This window comes from Enoplosus armatus, chromosome 5, assembly GCF_043641665.1.
Source record: "Enoplosus armatus isolate fEnoArm2 chromosome 5, fEnoArm2.hap1, whole genome shotgun sequence".
NCBI lineage: Eukaryota > Metazoa > Chordata > Actinopteri > Centrarchiformes > Enoplosidae > Enoplosus > Enoplosus armatus.
In genome coordinates, this window is record NC_092184.1 from 24,599,880 (window position 1) to 24,620,341 (window position 20,462).

Below are 20,462 nucleotides of genomic sequence, written 5' to 3' on the forward strand. Positions count from 1 at the left end.
TGTCACTCTTCATGAGTCGCAACTGCTATTAAATGTAGCCAGTTAGCTCGTGTTAGCTCGAGCAACAACAATGTCAAAGTAATTCTGAATCAACCAAGTAGCCTTTAAGTTAAGCTGCTGTAAGTAAACAGACACAATAACTATCTTCCCCTTTTATTCATCTTAATAAGGCTGCACATGCTACCTAGCTTGCTGGCTAACTAGCTTAGCTGGCTTATGAGCTTTGCATCACAGTGAAGAGCCAGTGTTAACGGCGGTCAGTGTTTTGGTTCTAAAGCTGTTTCGCACAGAAAGTCGCACAGAGATGAGACAGCCTTTCTATGTGGTTGCTCTAGCCAACAGCTAGCTAGCTAATGCTGCTGACACTGGCTGTTCACTTAGATGCTAAGCTAATTCAAGCTCGCTACCCAGTCTACAGCAGCTAGTTAGCTGGCACAGCTAACACTGGCTGTTCACTTTGATGCTAAGTTAATTCAAGCTCACTACCCAGCCTACAGCAGCTAGTTAGCTTTGATGCTAAGCTAATGCCCCATTCATTCCTATGAACCCTGCTCACTAGGAGTATATCATGGATGTATTGAGGAGAGCAGAAGCCAAACGGGTGAACCACTGCTGTCACTACCAGGAGCTAACTGAGGCTGGGGACATGTGATTGGCTGAAATGTGAGGGGGCGGAGACTGGTGACAACACCACTGTCATGAAAACTGACATTATGAAATAAAATAAAATGTGACATTATCAAAAAGCAACATTATGAAATAAAATTTGGCAGGAAATAAAAGTGTCATAGGAAAAAATGCCCTTATGATATAAAAACAGACGTTTGAAATAAACATAAACGTTAATATAAGACAGAAATAAGAATTTTCAATAACATTTCATGATAGTGAGGTTGACTTTGAATGATTTGCTAATTTATTATTAGACAGTGTTTTCGTGTGATTACTTATTTCATGATGTCATGTAATGTTTAACACTTTGGGGTTCCATAATCAAGCTTGTTAAAAACATTTGGTGACATGTTGGAGTATTAAACAGCGCTATTATCTGTGTAACGATACAGATCTCAGTTATACCTCACTACTACCTGTTCAAATCCCCTCCTACATCATGCAGTTCCTGTTTTAATTTCCCATACGTGCTGAAGGTCCTGACAATTTCATTTAGATTTTCAAAAACAGCCTAACTGGTCTGATTGTTTCTGCCGTATTCTCCTCACAAAGCAGCGTCAGTGAGTGACTCATACCACACACACAAATCATTTTTACCTGCAGCGAGCCTCTTCTGTTCAAACACAACATGAAAATGGATTTGAGCACAGTTACACGAATGGTCTTTCTGGATAAAGCACTTCAAAATTAGCACCCTGGGGTCTCTTAATGGTTGTGTCAACATTTTATAAATGTCTTTGTGTGCATCCTTTGATCCCCTTCTCGCTCTCTCAGCAGTGCGTGAACCTCACAGACAGATGTGAAGCATGTGCGCACGCAGTTTTGGGAACTGAGTGATTTCATTGTTTTCATCGTTTCAGGGAAAGGTGACAAATGTGGTGGGGAACGATCTGTATATCTGCCCTGGTGTGCTATAAATGCCTTGGAGAGACTCTGCCACATCTCACATTTCACAAAAGAGCAAAAATTGATGCATCACACCTATTCCCAGACACACACACACACACACACACATAATCGACCAGAGAAAAGAGGCTGACGTCAAACCCATTCACAACCTCTCTCTCTCTCTACATTGTGCCTGCCAAGCTTCTGACAACCTGAGTTAAGCAGCAGAATTATTGGCTGTCAAGCCCAGAGGTAATACATGGGGGGCAGCCGGTCAGTCGCCAGGGGAGGAACACACAGAAAGAAAGAAAAGGCAAAGAGGGGGGAGGAGATGATGCCCTCGACCAGGAGAGGCGAGTGTTTGTGTGTAAAGAGTCCACAAACATCCTGATTTAATCATTTAAACAGTGCACACATCACCTTCAGTGTTATCTAAACCAGCTTCTCACTGTGAGGAATGGGGTCCTACATGCACACAGTTTTAGTTTTAATAAAAGAGTCTGTCCTCTCCTCACTGGTTTTAAGTGGGTTGAGCTCAGTTGAAGACAAAGGTGACGTCACTTACTTTTCGTGCACCCATCGGCGTTAAGCAACGTTTGAATTAAAACGTGATGGTTGTTTGTTTTGTGTTGCCAAGCTGCTGTCAATGAAATCTGATCAAACCGCACCCACACGGGCCTGATGAAGGAGATTAGCTGATTATTTTTACTTTGATTCTTGCTTATTTTGTCATAAATAGTTCATGTTAGAGAGAAATCATTAAAGGGAGAGACAGACAAATTTACATTTTTAACTGACTTGTAAATCAGATGCTAATTGCTTCAGCGCCAAGATGCAGAGACATTACACCATTTCATTGCAGACCTGCACCAGTGGATGTAGCTTTGAAGTTTTGGGCTTTTAACGACGTAACAATCCCAACTCCACTTACTCGTCTTTTCCAGAGCTTTCAGCTGTATCAAAAGGTCTTCATCGGTGGATAGAGTTGCAATGGAGATGGGTCTGTTGGAAGGCAAGCTTCATCCACAGCACTTTTAGAACTTCTCGTCCCTGTTGGCTTTTTTCTGGAGCTTTCAACCACATCACAAGGTCTTCATCTGCAAATTGGGTTTATAAAGTTGAGTTTGTAGTACTGATAAAGTATGTATTTTTTAAAAATGTATTTTTTTCTGTGTGTAATATGATTAAATGAAAGAAGCCAGTAAGTGGACCTTGAGTTGGGATTGTTTTGCGAAACTATTATTTAAAGGTCAAGAATGAACTTTGACACTTCGCTTAATGACATCAGAGATGACGGTAAATCCTTTCCATCTTCTTTCGGGGTCACGGTAACTTATTATTCAGCCTTGTTTTTTTATGCAGGATAAACTCATATCAGTCTTATACCAAATAAAGAGCCACACCAGCCCCTTTACGTTCTGTATAATAAGACTAACCTGAGGTGAAAGTAAATGTACTTCGTCCTGTGCTGGAAAAGTTTCAGATCCAACATCTTACAAAAAATATGACCCCAAACAGTCACACCAAACTGCTGCTGTGTGAAAAGTGGAAAACTACTAATTGCCTGGAAGAAACTTCTCATTTGACCTGAGAAAGAGCTTTTTGTTTTTTTAGTGGACAGGCAGTGGAAATGGGGGTGGAACTGAGCTGTAATTGGTTTCTGTTTACCAGTAATCCGGCCACAGACACAACCACGAGCAATTAGCCAGACAGCTCAGGCTTTATCAGTACAAAACTGGCACTGGGTGTGTGTGTGTGTGTGTGTGTGTGTGTGTGTGTGTGTGTGTGTGTGTGTGTGTGTGTGTGTGTGTGGACGCGTATGTGCGTTAGTCATGAGGGAAAACGTAATTAGGCTGAGGGAGACATGAGATTAAAATCAGCTCTTTTGTCCTGGTTTCTTTTGGTCTCCTGGTGCTGAAACGTCTGGTATGACAACATTATAAAGGTAGACTTACTAAGGAAGGTTACTCTCACTGCGATCTCTCAGAAACATAGAGATCAGTACGAGGTGTGCCTCAAGATGAATCTGTATGTAGATGTTGTTAATGTTCCTTAATGACTTTGAAGGGATGTTTGTGTATGACTCATCGCTCTTTGTTTTTCTCTCCACACAACAAACGCAGTAATTTTCAAAGCTCCAGAAAATGATTAATTTGGTTTGTAATATGACAGAAATCTGAATCTGGTGCCATAAGAAGTACTTTATGAAGTGCTGATCCCAACCAGAAATATACACACTGATTTCTTCATCCAGATCCAGTTGTTTATATGTGTATTTCAACAGGCAGATGGTTTATGATTCATGGAACTATTCATATACTGCAACTGTGACAAAGCTGCAAACGAGATATCAGACAAGCAGGTCAGTGGAGGAAAGCCTGAGCTCACTTCAAACACAGCAACGAGGGGGATTTATGAATGAAACTGCGAGCAATGCACACACACACACACACACACACACACACACACACATATGCACACTAGACAAGATTTGACAGGCAGCCAAAAATAGAGACCACAGTGCGCGCTGGCTGACGACGAAAGTGCTCTCTCTCACACACACACACACACGCACGCACGCACACGCACACACACGCCTCTGCAGTCCCTCTGTCACCCCGCCCGTCTCGGGCTTTGGCGGAGTCCGTATGTGAGTCATCGGTGGACTTTAACTGTCTCTGTCCCTCAGTGCCGCAGCAGAGACGCGCCAGCAGTGAATGAGAGTCTCTACTACAGCGGGACATGTCTCCTGCAGGGAAGACACGACACCTGTCAGAGAAGACGTGTACTCATCTCCTCCACGGGGAGACCGTTAAAAGGTGAAGAAGTGAGTTTAAGCTCTCAAGCATGTGACGACTGGTGATCTTTGACTAAACGCCCATTAGGCCTTCACGGCTTCTTAATAAACAGGCTCATAAACAGTCTATATAACAGAACAGCCTCATCAGCCCCCCGGTCCTAAATATAATCCCCTTTCCGTACCGGGTCACAGGCAGCTTCGGCTCGCGCTCACACAGAGAAGCACTTTTGTTCGGCTGACTCAAATTAACTGCGCGCGTGCGTGCCGTGTACGTGCGCGCGCGCGCGCGGGGGGTTTGCGTATCTCCTCGCTCTCTGACGCACGAGTCAGGTGGCTCCTCTAATAGCACGAGGAGCTGTCCGCGGTGCTGAAACCAGACTCACAGCGCGAGACGAGAGAGATGCTCAGCGCACTCACGCGCCTCGACAGAGACTGAACAGCAAGGTAAGACTGATGATACCGACTGCGTCACTCGCAGCGCGTGGTCTGAACGGAGGCTTTTCTCTCTCACTTAGCTGAGCTTCTGTTCCACGAGCTGTTTGCCAACCTGATGCACCGCCACAGATGTTGTTGCGGTGTGTTGCCCGCAGTTTCTTTGTTCTCCTTTCTGCTTCAGCTCATTCAGACCCGCGTGCGCTCTGTGGCTCCAAAGTGCTACTTTTCTGTCGCGGGGTTAAAAAACAACAAACAACAAAAACCATAAACGACAAACGTGCAGTTCAGAAATTCAAATTACGGTTTGACAAATGACGAGAAAAGTGACCGTCAAATCATCGCTGGCGCGTCGTCGCGTGCGGTTTTTTCTTTCCTTTCTCTTTTTCTTTGGAAAACAGAAGTGCTTGTGATCAACATCAACTCAGCACTCATTCTGCACGAATCTGCATCTGCATCTGCATCTGCATCTGCATCCTTTTCATCAAATCAAACATTTGAAGGAATTCTGCTCTCGGGTCTCGTCTCTGTCCGCGCAGGCAGATTTCTTTCAAAGAACGAAGAGTTAAAGCTCAAAAAACAGTAATAACGGGAGTTTAGAGGTTCTCGGCGGTTTAAGGGAAGGTTCCATGGGAACATCTGCCATACCGGGTTACCTTGACAACGGGGCCATGACTCACGGAGCAGCAATTTGACGACTAATGAGATTTGCACGGGAGCTGAATGCCGCTGCTGTTACTGCTGCTGGCAAACAGGCGGCAGGATTCCAGTATGATCCTCAAATACCAGCAACAGGCAGGGACACAGACACCTTTTAACTATTTTATTAATATACCACTTCCACATTAATACCATCATTATTATTACTATTATTATCAAGTAGAAGTCAGGCCACCGGTTGCTTGATGCACTGAGCTACATGAAGCATGACAAAAAAATAATATTAGTATGATGTAAGAAATCATAAAAAGCATAATTAAAATAACTAAGGTCATTTTATTTGTATTGAACTGGATTTTGTGACGTGTTTGACGGTTTACACCAGAGCAGAAGTCATGGATCAGATCGGATCTGATCTCCTGCCTTTAAATCAATGCAAACGTCTCGGTGGTCTGTGATGTTATCATCAGACCAGACATTTAAGAAATGCCAGAGCGGAAACTGTCGCGAACCTGTTAGCTGAGCGTGTAAAGGTCAGCGCTGACATGTGCCTCTTTGTCTTTCCTCTGCAGGCGTCACCATGCCGTCACTCCGCAAGACCTGCACCGCAGGCAGACCTTTCCTCATCTGTTTGGCCAACCTCCTCTTAATCCTCCTCTTCCTCAGTTCCTCCGGCGCTCAAGGGGCTTCTCTCAGAGAGCACAGACTGCGAGGAAGTGAATCAGACGTCCACCAGGCTCCTAATGCCGACATGCTCAAAGCTTTGGAGTACATCGAGAGCCTCCGTCAAAGAACCGGCACGGACTCCCAGCAGCACACCCCTCTCGCTACAGGGTACGACGCCGGCCACATGGATGATGCTGAGAAGCTGCGTGCCATGCTGAGACTGGCTTCTAACCCTATGCAGAGCAAAGATGAGGAAGAGGAGGAGGAGGAGGAGGAGGAGGGGAGGGAGGATAAGAGTGAAGAGCTGCTCCAGGCTGTGCTCAGCACCCTCCAGCAGACGGAAAAGGCCTCCAAGCCAGCTTCACTTCGGCCCAGCGCTGAATCTGATCCCAGGGTGCAGCAGAAGCAGCATGGCATCAGGCCTTACAAGAAGCTGCCGCTAATGTTCGAGGACGAAGAAGAGGGTGAGGGCGATGAGGAAGAGGGTGAGGAGGGGCCGGAGCATGAGAGCCCCTTCAAACGCACCAACGAGAACGTGGAGGAGAAGTATACGCCTCAGAACCTGGCAACGCTGCAGTCTGTGTTTGACGAACTGGACAAGCTGACTAGTGCGAAGACCATGCATAAACGCCAAGATGAAGAGGATGACATGGAGGAGGAGGACGAGGAAGAAGATGACGATGAATTGTTTAACGTGAGGAATGTTGCATACGATGATGTAGGCGGGGATCTCGCAGACTGGGGTCCTCTACAAGACCAGGAAGAGGAGGAGGAGGACGAGGAGAGGGACAACAAACACGAGGCCAACCGAGGGCTTGATTACGTTGACGACAATGACGAGGAAGATGACGATGAAGAGGAAGATGATGAAAGTTACCCGGTCAAGAGGTCAAAAGATCCAGATGATGTTGCAGACCTGGTGGACTATTACCTCCTGAAAGTGCTGGAGAAAACAGAGGAAGAGGAGCAGAAACGAGAGATAGAGGAAGAGGAGAAAAAGAGGGCTGAGAGGAGAGTGGCTCAGACACAGTATAGAGATAACATAGATCCACAGGCCATCTACCAGCTCATTCAGATCTCCCAAAAATACCAGATTCCACCTGAAGACCTGGTGGACATGCTCAAAACCGGAGAAGCGACGAATCAAGACAAGTCGCGAAAGAGCCATGAATTAGCCAGAGCAGAGAACAAGCTGTCTCAGATGTCCTCAAAGAAGACGCACAAGATCCCTGAAGCTAAATTCTACAACAGACGCTTCCCTGATAGACAAAAGAGCGCAGAAGAGCTGAGGACAGAGGAGATACTCAACATCCTCGGGTTAGGGGCCGCGGAGGACCGAGCTCCTGTCAGGAAGCAGAAGCAGTACAAGAGCTCGCTGTCACGACTTCACACTCAGCCTCCAGGGCGTTCGGGGGAATCCGCTCCCACGCAGCGGCGCCTCCCCGGCACATTAAAGGAGGACTATGACGACACCGTGGACGAGGATGAACTGGCAGCATATCTGGCGGCTCAGATGCTGGCACAGTATCCAAACCCCGTATACAGCAGCAGCAGCAGCAGCAGCAGCAACAAGGCCAGCCAAAAGCGGGACGATCTTGGACAGAGCGTGACGGGCTCCTTTGAACAGGCGATACAGGATTATTTTGACGAAATGGACTCAGCTAAAAGCCCAAACGAAAAGAGACAGTCAGAGGATGATGAGAGGGCTGATGACACGCAAACACAAGGTTTTGATAATGAGGCTGTGATGAAATTGCTGAACTACCTGAACCCAGAAACTGAAGAAAGTGATACTGATGCCAAAACTGCCCAAGGAATATAAAGAAAGCTGTAGATACATATACATATATATATGTATATATATATATACATATATATATATTGTTTTGGTGGAGGGAAAGGGTGAATAAAGTATTTTGAAGAATAAAACATGCAGTCAACTTTAGTTATTCTGTAGGTTTACAAAAGTTCCTATTTATTAGCAGAAAGTGTTCAGACACTTAACAACCCGTACATGTGACTCACCAGCCTCACATTTCACTGCACACACACACACACACACACACACACACACACACACACACGACCAAAATCAGTGTTGGATCCCGTAGATTCACTTGTGTTTTTTGGTAATTCTTTCTTAAATGTGGTCATGTGTGACATACCTGAGGTTAATAAAGCATTGACTTTATTTTTTCCTTACTGTGAAGTGTTTCTTCATTTACTCACCATCACACATACGTTTAAATGTAAATTAGTCTTGCCTGACTCGAATTACAATTCAGATTCCAGAAACATGTTTAAATATGAAACTGTGTATTTAGATAAACTGGGGAAAAAAAGACAGTTTCAGGTCACGTCTCCTGTTATAAAACCCTGAGATTAATAAATATGAGGCTTAAAAAGGCACTACAATTCTTAAAACTTAAGTAGAAACAAGAGAAGTCACCAGGACTGTGGGTATTGTATGACCACAGCATTACACCAAATTAGTCATTATTAGTCACCAAATAAAAATGGTGCGGAGTACCCAGAGTACCCTTTTTGCTTCTTGAGATGTGAGCCGTCCTCGTCTTCTCTCGGCTCAGTAGGCGGGTTTGCTCATGTATTCCTCCATTGTCTGTGATCAGAGCGGGGATATGTGAGTAACAAGAGAAACCTACGTTCACTAACAGTCTGTTAACAACCTTAAAGCACCTCTTGGAGTGTGTCAGCCTCCTCCATAGATACACCCACAGCTACTTTGGACGTTTCTAGGATTTCTCCTCCCATCAGGAATTCGTCCAGGATGAAGTAAGCCTTCTCGAAGTTGAAAATGATGTCCAGCTCACACACCTGAAACAGAATAATACACCCATCCATGGTGAGACAAGAGGCTAAATATAGAAATGGCAAATTGGTGAAAGAAGTAAATAACCTTATGGACACCAGGGGGAGTCACACTGGCAAAGAGCACAGTGAGTTGTAAGAATATAAAACATGTCTTCATAGGAGAAGTTATCTCAGCATCGCACTGATGAAGCTTCTTGGATCAGTGGTCTCTATTTTCTTTAAGGGAACGTTGGTCTAAATATCTGTGGCAGCAGAACAAACAAAATGATGCATTTTTAACCCTATTTCTCTCTTAATTATCATTTTGGATGAAACAATCCTCCATTATTTATCTTATCTTATTTTTATTCTTATTTTACTTTTTATATTCCACTTATTTGTTATCAAAACAATAGCACTTTCAGACCACAGCAAATTCCTTGTAATGTTTGTTACTTGGCAATAAACAGTTTCTGATTCTGATTCTGATTCTGATGAAAGTATGACACAGTGTAAAACACATAGTTTAAAGCTCCCGCACACCTGCAGTCCACCCACACAGGTGTTTCTTTACGTGATCAGACCTTCTAACACTCTGCTGTTAGAAGTTAAACAAAACTAAGACTAAAAGTTTGGTGGCCTCACTCCAACCCAAATGAATCTGAGCAGAGACGGTCAGAATAACAGGGAACACTCGAACGCACCCATGACGCTTTAAACAGTCTCTTAACAACCAGCTCCGCCTGGGCCCACGACTTACGTTGCCAAAGTATTTATCCAACAACTCGACATATCGGTGCAGTACTTCGAGGCCCAGCAGCTCATTATCCCGGTCCTCTAGACCAGCGCAGAAATACAGGCTGGCATACCTGCATTTGAAGAGGGTAAAGGTCAAATGTTACAGCAATGGTTGCCACAGTGTTGTGAAGAAAACTAGGAAACATTTCCCTGCATATATACGTATATACGTATTAAAAATTGCCCTTGTGAGAGCTTCATAAAGGTGCACTTTATTCTAATCCGTCATTGCGCTGGATCACATTATACTGTGAGGTGTTCCTGTTATTTTGTCCACACCCAGTAACTCTACTTTTATTACAAGGTTGTTACTGTGAGTGAAGGGGATAAAAGGCCTCGAGAGGATAAGCACCGTGTCCCTATCGTGGTCCCGGCAGTGATCTGGGTCACGCTCTGTGTGTTTAATTAGACCTTGACTCTCGCCAGGTCTTAGCCCCTTGTTGAGAACGGGTGTGTCTGTTTTTATTAGCATAAGCAAAGAGGACACACAAGTTAAGTATTAAGCATAAACAGAGTCAACACCAAAGTCTGTACGTGCCGGGAGAAGACTGACAAACATTTCCCTGAAAAGATTTGTAATCGTGGGACAAATGAAAAAGCAGCTGCGTCTCTTGAAGGCACCTCTTGTAAACGATCTTGAGGTCCCTCCACTGGAGGAAGCTGCAGGAACGCGGCGGCCGGGCCAACACCAACATCATCGTGTCCCGGATCACCTTCTTCTTCTCCCGGTCTGTTAATGGCGTGAACCACTTCTGCAGTCGCAGCTTCCCCTGCCGGCTGAACAGCAACAGGAAGCGCATCTGGAGAGGGCGGAACATGGGGGGGGGGGGCAATATTAAGGAAATATTACGAGGGTTGAAGACACATAACTACAACGTGGTCAACGTGTAGCTTATCAGCACATAAAACCAAACACAGACACACAATGAAGCAATCACATACACGCAGTAATAAAACCCCCACCTACAATCAGAGCCTCCTGCAACTAACACAAAACCACCCATAAGTGAGGGTTGCACCAAACAGCAACTGGATTTCACAAGTAGAAATGTGAATGAAGATTCCCAGAGAAACTTAACACATGTATATCACCTTTGAGTGCAATAACAGTAAACACAACGTGTGTGTTGCGCAAGAGCAATTAACGAGAGCTCTTTGCCCTGAGGCGCAGCCGCAAGCAGCGCTGCTTCTGCCTGCAACGAGATTAACCAGGACAGACAGGAGTGCAACTGTAACGTTATTTCTATTATATATCATTATTTATTTCAGATCTATCTTAATTATATTGTTTGATAACCTAGTTCAAATCATAAAAAGATTAAACTTCTGCAAACGAAACCAACGTTTGGAGATTTACATTAATTTGCCTGTCAAATCTTCCAAGCTTTTCACTTCTAACAGCTCATTTTATAATGCAGAGTGTCTGCTGTATTTTATAGTATATATATATATATATATAGTATAATATAGTAAGTATAATAAGGATCTTCAGTAATAACTATACAGTATCAAGTGCATGGCCTTTGATTGAGGAAGTACCAAACTTGATTTGCATTAAGAAAGAAGGAAGATAATCACCTCCACCCGTTGTTTGCGGTGGAGTAGCCTACCTTATATTCTTTATACAGGTGCGTGAATAAAACTGCAGCAACGAGCTCGGATACTCACCATTTTGTCACAGCAGCCCGAGAGAAGTCACACAAGTTCAAATCCTCCAGGTTTATGATGAACCCTATCCCAGACTCCCGCAGTCCTATCCTACTGTACGTCGTGCGTTTTTGAGATGCGGCGACATTGCTGCTCTTCCCAGAAGTCAGTGCGCTCACACCTTCTCCAGCCAGAGCCGCGCCCTGATTGGCTGCCGAGGCGCTACCGGACGAAGCGGCACACAGACAGGTGAATCAAGGCGGTGCAGTGAGTGAGGAGGCAGCGTCAAGGCGTTATGTACGGTACCGTCCAGACTGCAGGGATATACATGTTTAGTCAGTCAAGAGGCACATTTCTGTCATATCAAACAACCGAAAATCCACACAGTTTAGTTATTTTGTCATGTTATCCAAATTTGGGATTAACTATTCTAAAAGAACATGGCAACATTTTGTTTAAAATGTCAATAAAAATGATTACAACAAGTCAAAATGATTAGATTCTATATCTAGAATGACAAACTGTATCATCAATTTAATAATATACTCGGCTCCTATTAGGTAACGTTACCTCTCATAGTTTTGTGTATCTTTTTGTACTCTTCAGTATCATCAAGTCTGAATTTACTTGTTTATATATATTATTATATATATATATTTCAGTGTACTGGCTCTTTTAAAGTGAGAAAGTAAAGTTTTAACTAACCGCTGCTAGCTTAAAGTCCCGGTAAACTAAGCTAACGAGCTAGCTAGCTAGATTTGAGCTGGAGCTAGCTAGCTAGATTTGAGCTGGAGCTAGCTAGCTAGCATTATCATCTACATGGAGGTTCTGCTACAACAATCAGTCTCCGTCAGGTCACGTTTCATGTCGTATTTTACTACAAGCCCGTTTGTGTTATTCACCTGTAGGAGAGGAGCTAGAGTTTATTTTTTTTACAGAAACACCAAATAACAATATCCCTATGAAAGTGTAGGTACAGTATGAATAACGTTAGCAACCGGCAGGGACATTACAAGCCTACTGTGCATGAACTTGTCTGTAAATAACGCTGCTCCACTGAACTAATGCAGCCCTCCTTCCCGCCGCCGGGTGGCCGGTGGAGCTGCCGTCGCCCGCTGATGTTAATTCAGCGGAGCGACACGTGGTTTGGGTCCCGGGTAAAAGCGGGAGGAGAGAGCTCAGCGCAGCGAGAGGCTCCCGGAGCAGCACCATGTCTCTGTACCGCAACTCCGCCTGGTTCCTGAAGGGAGTGACCGAGTTCACCAGGTAAGATGCATCACTGTGGAGTGAGTCTCCACTGTGTCTGTGCATCCTCCCCAGGGTGTGTGTGTGTGTGTGTGTGTGTAATCTTAGCTGGAAAGGATGCATCAGAAGATCATCATGTGCACTGTATAATTTAAGAAACTCAATATGGAAGTAAACGTAAAGAATGAATGCTTAAATGTTTAACTGCTAATAATATTGCCTAATATTTAATTGAATGTAAATGTTCTGTTCTTTGCTCTTTGCTTCATGATTTTATTGTATTTTTGATTCTAAAGGGAGTAAACACTATAGGGCACTTTGAGTTGTTACCATATCATATTTAACGCTTAACAGGCGCCATTTTAACACCAAATCGTTTAATGTGACACTCATATCTTTACACTATAATTGCCTCGTTTGAAAAATTGCAAAATATAGGCCTCAAATTTACATTTGAAAATAGTTTTCTTCTTGCCGTGTCCCTATATTACTTTATTTCTAGTGCAATAAATTGAGTTTGTGTATATTTGAAATGAAATATGTATTTAGCAGTATGGTTGTCTATATGAAGAGATCCTAAGAGATGAGATGGGTGTGGGTCACTCCATTACAGAACTAGCCTAGCTCAATGTCTAGAATAGAGACAGGGAAACCCAACTAAACTGCTCTCAGGCCTTTTTTGATTTAAAGATGCTCAAAGTTTTGAAGAACTTTCTTATAAAAGTTAACGCCATTAGAGGCACCAGCAGAGCTGAAACGAGGAGTCGATTAATCAATTAGTCGAGCAGCAGAAGAAGAATTTCAAGCAGAAATTCCAAGTATTTGCTTATTCCAACACCAAATGTGAGGGTTTGTTGCTTCTCTCAGTTTTATACCGCTGTGAACTGAATGTCTTTGGGTTTTGGACTTTTGGTCGAACAAACAAGACCCCTGAAGATGTCACTTTGAGCTCTGGGAAATTGTGGTTATTATTTTTATTCACTATTTTCTGACGTTTAACAGACCAAATGATGAATCCATTCATCAAGAAATTAATCAGCAGATTAATTTATAATGAAAATGATTATTTGCAGCTGTTTATGTTTCAGCAGTATCTAACTGAAATATATAGGTTCTCTGAGGTTCTATGAGGTTGGGTGAGGTCGGTTATTAGGGTTATTATTGTGAATAATTGCTGGATCTTTGAAAGGGATGAGATGTATAGCTTCATATATTGGTGAACAGCTGATGTCTGTTTCTACCGGTGGTTGATGAGCACTGACTGGAGGTTATAGTTTGCTGAGATTTATGAATTGAGTAAAGTTTACAGTGACTCAGCAGGATCCATGTAAGACCATAAGTCAGTTGTCCAACCACAACGGGGCTCTAAATGCTTTATCAGTCCGATCTGATCTATTGCAGCCCGAAGGCGCCTTTCCTCATCAGTACACAGCCAGCCAAGTTGTCTGAAGAGGTGCTTTTGTGATTGTTTCCCATCTCCCCTTTGTTCTGTGTTATCTCTTCTGCCAGAGAGCTGCCCGGCAACCCGCTCTGACCCTGCACTAATAGCTCTCTGCATGACACCATCGAACAGAGCGGGCATTTAGCCTCAGTATTACCCACCTCCCTGACCCCTTTATCCCCCCCACCCACCCTTCGGCCGCCTTCAACAATGGCATCCAGGACAATGGGGGGGATTGAAGTCCTTGGTGCCACACACGCTCACACACCCTCACACACACACACACACACACACACCAATCCTGTTGTCACTGTCGGTAGTCTCACCCCAAACCCCTTCTCATCAGAGATGATGCCAGGCACACTCTCGTCTTCATTGTGTCTGTACAGTAAAGCTGTGAAGGGTCGTACAGTAACCGGGCTGACCTCAAACACTGACCCATTCTGACCTGAACACACACTTTCTCTTGTATGTCTGAATCTCATTTTGACCCCTTTAATCTAAATATATAAAGCCTCGTCCCAGCGTGACAGTGGACGCATGGACACATTAAAGATGTGCTGATGAACGTGAATATATGAAGCAAATGTTCACGTCCTGCAGGAATGCCTTCCTGTCAACCTCCAAGAGGTTTGTGGAGAAGGACCTGGAGGTGTCCGTGGCTGGACGCGCCTTCATGATAACAGGAGCCAACAGTGGCATCGGGAAAGCCACTGCCATGGCCATCGCTAAGAGAGGTACCAACCGTGCTGCCTGTTTTTCATCAAATCCACTTATATATGAAGACAAACTTCAGTGTTGTGATTGATACTAATCCCTAATACTACTGTTATTAGGAGGAGTTATTGATAGCAGTAGTTGTACAAATTGTCATGACACTTTCCCATCAACTCAGGGTGTAATACTCACAATACATTAACCCAACACCATGTGATCAGCACTTCATGATATAGCACAGGCCTGGGTTACGGTCACACTGGTGCAAACCAGCCCCCAGGGCGCCCACAAAGGACCTGCGTTATTAAAAAAGTTAAAAAAGCATGAGACACTAACACTGTTCAGATCTGGTGGATAATAATTAGCACTTGCCTGGAAATAAAAGACAGAGACGATTCAATTGGAGCACAGCAATTTCACATGTTCTCTGGCTATATGGCTCAATACCAGAAACGTATGATCTGTTCACTTCATCTGGAGGGTTACTGTGTCCCCAGCTTCCTTACAAATAGCAATTATGTCATTAAACAATGACTTATCTATTGTGTTCAAACCCGTTTCCCTAATAGAAATACCAAGACATGGCTTTGCTATTTGAACGTCACATATGAAACTTTAAAATCATAATTTTTCTTTTATGAGTTAGGCACCAACGATCTGAAAACCATTAGCCCTTACGTGTTTCGCTTTAATCTGTAAATCAAAACTACAATGTATGCAAATCACACTCATCTGTCAGGTGAGTTGGCAAAAAGACAAAAACAGTTCTTGAAAGAAGTGGACACAAACAGATTTCGTGTTGCGTGTCCACCTGTGTTTAGAATCCGTCTTTCCTTTGTACCGTCTCAAAGGACGGAGGGATTTCAAAGTGGTGTGAAATGGGTCGGACTCCATAAATATTAAATCCAACACTCCTCTGCGACCCTTGAACACGTGTTCAGATAGTGTTTCCCTCAGCTGGTGAAGAATGTTAATGCCGTCTTCGTCACAGGTGGAACGATCCACATGGTGTGCCGGAACAAGGACAAGGCCGAGGAGGCGAGGGCTGATATTGTCAAGGAGACGGGAAACAAAGTACAGTATGACTGACTTCAAAACAGACATTTTAAAAAACACGGGGCGGACACTGGCTCCCCAGATTCATTAGTCTAAAAGTCTGCTGTCATTACAGGAGGTCTACATCCACATCCTGGACCTGTCTGAGACCAAGAAGGTCGGGGAGTTTGCTGAAGCCTTCAAGAGAAAGTACAAAGCCCTCAATGTACTGGTGAGTGACACCAGTTACCTTTTCTCATATTTGGAAATCTGTAGCGATGTGTGAGCAGATTATTGTTGAATTGAGGTTTTGTGCTGGCCCCCGCTTTTCTTTTTTGATACGTTTTGGAAAATGATCATCTGGTGTTGTAATCTGTGCAGATCAATAACGCAGGCGCCATCTTGAGTCAGAGGGATGTGAACGCTGAGGGGCTTGAGAAGAGCTTCGCCACCAACGTCCTTGGTGAGTCAACGGTCAGGGATGAGGTGTGAAGGAAACGCTGATGAGAAAGAAAGATGGGGATGATTCTGAAACGGTTTTACTTTTGTATTTTCCACTAGGTGTTTACATTCTCACCAAGAGCCTCATTCCCTTGCTGGAGAAGAGCGCAGATCCCAGAGTGGTGAGTCTGAGAGACACAACCTGTGTTTGTTTCCCACCGTCAGAACCTCCTACTATCTGTGTGTCTATCTCATCGAAGTTACAGACTCCTGCTGTTATAAGCCTTTAACATTTAATGGGTTTGGGCCGCTGGGTTTTTGCTTTTTAATGGTTCATTGCTGGTCTCAGAAAACATCCTGAAAATTGGGAAAATTCCAGGCATGAAAAGATCCAATGTATTTATTATTTCACTGTAAAAATGATGCCGTACACACAAGTGATGTCAAGTAATACCACAGTGCAAATACCCCATTACATGTAAAAGTCCTGCATTCACAAAGTAGTATTATTTGTAAAATGTACTTAAAGTACTCACTAAACTCCATCAGTGTTATTTTATATTATAATATCATATGAAAAGACGCATACTGTTTGGTCTCTGTAAATAATATTATACAGAGACTGGTCCAGACCAGTCCAGACCAGTCCAGACCTGCTCATCAGTAAAAAATCTCTCTCATCCAAAACTCTGCTGCCAGGATTTTGACTCATGAGCACGTTTCAAAGATCCTGGCCTCCACTTGCTTTTAGAATTAATTTTAAGATTTTACTGAGCCCGGAGAGGCCTCGCCCCCTCGTTATTTACCAGATCTTTTATTGCCTCGTGTGCCTTCCCGCCCCCTGAGATCCTTGTTGTTCCAAGGTCCAGTTTGCAGTCGGGGCTCCCAGACTTTGGAACGACCTGTCGGTGGAAATCAGGGCCACAAACTCTTTCTCGTTTTGAACGAGAACACTGAAAAACACACTTTTTAAAAAAATTGCCTTTCACTGATTTTATTTATGTTGTACGACCTACACAATATTTTTATGATGTGTTCAGTTTTTGTGGCTTTTATTTGGTTTCTTTCTCTTTTAATGTGTTCTGTTTTTATTATAGAGCACTTTGTAACTGTGTTTTGAAAGGGTCTATATAAATAAAGTTTATTATTATTATTATAATTATTATCACATGTAAAGTGTCATGAGATAACTTTTGTTGTGATTTCAATCATGTGTCATATTTTATGTATGCACAATTATCATCTGCAATGTAACTAGAACTATAGCTATCAGATGAATTAAGTATAATATTTGTGTAGTGGAGTAGAAGTATCAAGGAGCACAAAATGGAACTGGAAAATGGAATTACTTAAATATATACTTGAATAAATGTACCTGCTTCCCGTCCTCACCCCCGTTTCCATTCGTCCAGATCACAGTGACATCAGGGGGGATGTTGGTGCAGAAGCTCAGGACAGGAAACCTGCAGTCTGAGAGAGGCCGCTATGACGGCACCATGGTCTACGCCCAGCACAAAGTAAGACCTGAAACCTGCTGATCCGTGACTGCTGGACCGTCAGGCTTTACCATCATCAAGTGCTCTGATTTTAACTTTATTATAGAAAGAAAAACCTAGAAGAGCGTGATTAGTCTATGTTGTAATGTTTGATAGAAATCAGCATGAAAGTTGTTGTCCTGCTGGAATCTTTAGGATGAAATTGGCCAAATTGAAAGATAACTGCATGCTGCATATGAAGGAAAATATTGGCAAATGGAAGTTTCAGTCCAAAAACATCACTAAGAGTGTCAGCCTTCAAAAGCCCTGTGATTCATCAAATGACACCTGAGCCTCAAATCTGTGTCTACTTCATGTGTTTTATATACGTTAATAGATTGAAATGTGAAGCATTATGATGTTTGTCAGGCGTGTGAGCTTCACCTGCTGATAGTCCAACCCGTCAGACATCCTCCCCGCACAGAAACCCTCTCAGACACCTTTTGTTCATGTGTGTTACCAGAGGCAGCAGGTGGTGATGACAGAGCAGCTGGCAAAGACTCACACTAACATCCACTTCTCCGTCATGCACCCTGGCTGGGTTGACACTCCCGGTAACATGCACAACACTTGACAGTTAACAGCTACCACTTCAAACAAATTTAACAAAATCCTTTTCTATTAAACATCTTATTGCTTCCTAATTCTTGTAAACTTGTAAAAAAGTGTGTTTCTGTCTGTCCCAGCGGTGGCCAATGCCATGCCAGACTTCCATCGCTCCATGAAGGACAGTCTGCGGACCCCGGAGCAGGGGGCCGACACCGTGCTTTGGCTGGCTGTCTCTGAGGCTGCAACCACAAACCCCAGCGGACGTTTCTACCAGGGTATGTTGCAAAACTGAAGCAATCTTTATCATTTAGCCGCTCACCTATGAGGGATCTGCGTGTTGAAAGGTTTGACAAAACAGAATACATGAAAATACAATTTCTTGCAAAAAACAGTGAAGAAGAGAAGGAAAGAGAAGAGAACAATATTGGCTGGATTATGTGTTTGTCAGTTGTGGGTCGGCATGGTGAGTGTGTGTGTGTGAGTGTGTGTGTGTGAGGGTTTGGCCTGTGTCCATTGCAGCTGGAGTGGGCTGCTTTTGGTGCCAGATACTGCCAGAGAGTACAGTGTTTCTGATGAGCACACACACACACACACACACCGGCAGCCTTGCAGAGGGAGGCTGCAGCCGAATGCAAAAAGCTCACTTCAGCAGAGACACAAACATACTGCATTCATCTGTTCATGTGATGCGATACGAGGCAGTTTTGTCTGGTGCGACGGGGACATGGAGACGACACGCTTCAACACTGCTGACAGAAGACATCAAGTCTATTTGGATTCAGTTGCAGGATAAGCCCTCACATCCGAGGTGTCGCCCCAAATACCAGTCACGCTGTCTGCTTGGCTTTTTCACGTTGCTTTATCTCATGTCAACGCTCGCTCAGCCAAACTGCTGTCAGCATGCCAATATTTAGTAGTCGTGGAAACACTGACACATTTGGTTTATTTATGTGCAGGTCAAAACTGGAAAAAGTGTTTGTTGTTCATACTGATTAAACATCAGATCGATCTCATAAGTGAGGCAAAATCTGAAGACCCCAACAATATGATATAATAACATACAGTTTAGATTGTTTTAGCTCAAGAAGGTTCAGTGTTTTGGCTTAACTGATTCAACTACTGCCATGTAATGACGAATAAAGAGTTTTTTTTCTTGAAACTAAAATCCATTGCCATTGCTCGCTCCTGTTTACTCTTGTTAAAAAACATAGAGGTGGACAGCTGAGACAGTGTGGACATTTTATTCTGCAAATCAAGATCCGTGAAATTACAGTCAAGTCTTGAGGTCTTCAGTCCCGCAGGTCTTGAAAAGTCTTGAAAAGCATGGAATTCAGTTTCCTCAAAAAAGGCCTTTGAAGAAAAAAAAGTCTTAAATATTCTCTTGCCCCTTTTTAAACACGGGCCACATCAGAGCGGACCCCTCTGACACTGCACACACCTTTTTTTGTACGTTAATATTTTTTTGTGTGTTTGTGCACAGACCGAAATATGGTGTCCACCCACCTGCCGCTGGCCTGGACCCACAGCTCCCCCCTGGAGGAGCAGAAGTTAATGTCTCTGCTGGAGGACTTGGCCAAGACGTTTCAGCCACACTGAGACAGCAGGACCTGGTTAGCAGTACACCACCAACACTAACACCATCCGTTCACACTGACCCCCCCCCCGCAAGTCTGGGTCCATTTTATCCAAAGCAGGAGTGTTAAACTCGCCTGTAATTGAGGGATGAGCAACACTTGAAATGCTCTCTGTTTCTATTGATAACACATTTTCTTATTTGTGAGCTCAACTGTAGAGACTAAAGGACTAAAAATGCAGTGTGTGATGGTGATGCTGCTTTTTAATTAGTTTTCAATCTTGCTGGTAGAGAGAGCACCTTCATAAACCACACCCCCACACACACACACACACACACACACAACCCAGTCTGTTATTGTGACTTTATGAAAGTTGTCGATCAGATGGGAATCTGATGAGACCAAAGTCACTCACACACCCTGCATTATTAATTCACACCACCAGCTATGGGCTCAATCTCATACTTGTGCCTTGATGACTTACAAACGTGCCCAGGTGATGTGTGTTTAATAGCTACGCAAGTAACCTGTGGATTTGCTATATTGTAGTG

General features: G+C 43.7%; 3 protein-coding genes across 3 annotated transcripts; 2 read left to right on the forward strand and 1 right to left on the reverse strand.

Moving 5' to 3' along the window:
- Positions 1-6,032: 6,032 nt before the first annotated feature.
- On the forward strand, positions 6,033-7,940 carry scg2a (secretogranin II a). Its single transcript, XM_070905670.1, has one exon. It carries the CDS (start codon positions 6,033-6,035, stop codon positions 7,938-7,940), a length of 1,908 nt encoding a protein of 635 aa, XP_070761771.1.
- A 762-nt stretch (positions 7,941-8,702) lies between these two features.
- ap1s3a (adaptor related protein complex 1 subunit sigma 3a) lies at positions 8,703-10,527 on the reverse strand. Its single transcript, XM_070905671.1, has 4 exons — positions 10,349-10,527; positions 9,690-9,798; positions 8,816-8,953; positions 8,703-8,738 (listed from the first exon to the last, which is right to left on the reverse strand). The coding sequence occupies exons 1-4, from the start codon at positions 10,525-10,527 to the stop codon at positions 8,703-8,705; spliced, it is 462 nt and encodes a 153-aa protein (XP_070761772.1).
- A 2,057-nt stretch (positions 10,528-12,584) lies between these two features.
- On the forward strand, positions 12,585-19,933 carry dhrs12la (dehydrogenase/reductase 12-like a). The gene is made up of 10 exons (XM_070905827.1): positions 12,585-12,640; positions 14,664-14,797; positions 15,769-15,851; positions 15,949-16,044; positions 16,194-16,275; positions 16,374-16,435; positions 17,666-17,770; positions 18,252-18,342; positions 18,475-18,612; positions 19,818-19,933. Exons 1-10 carry the CDS (start codon positions 12,585-12,587, stop codon positions 19,931-19,933), a joined length of 963 nt encoding a protein of 320 aa, XP_070761928.1.
- The last annotated feature ends 529 nt before the right edge of the window (positions 19,934-20,462 follow it).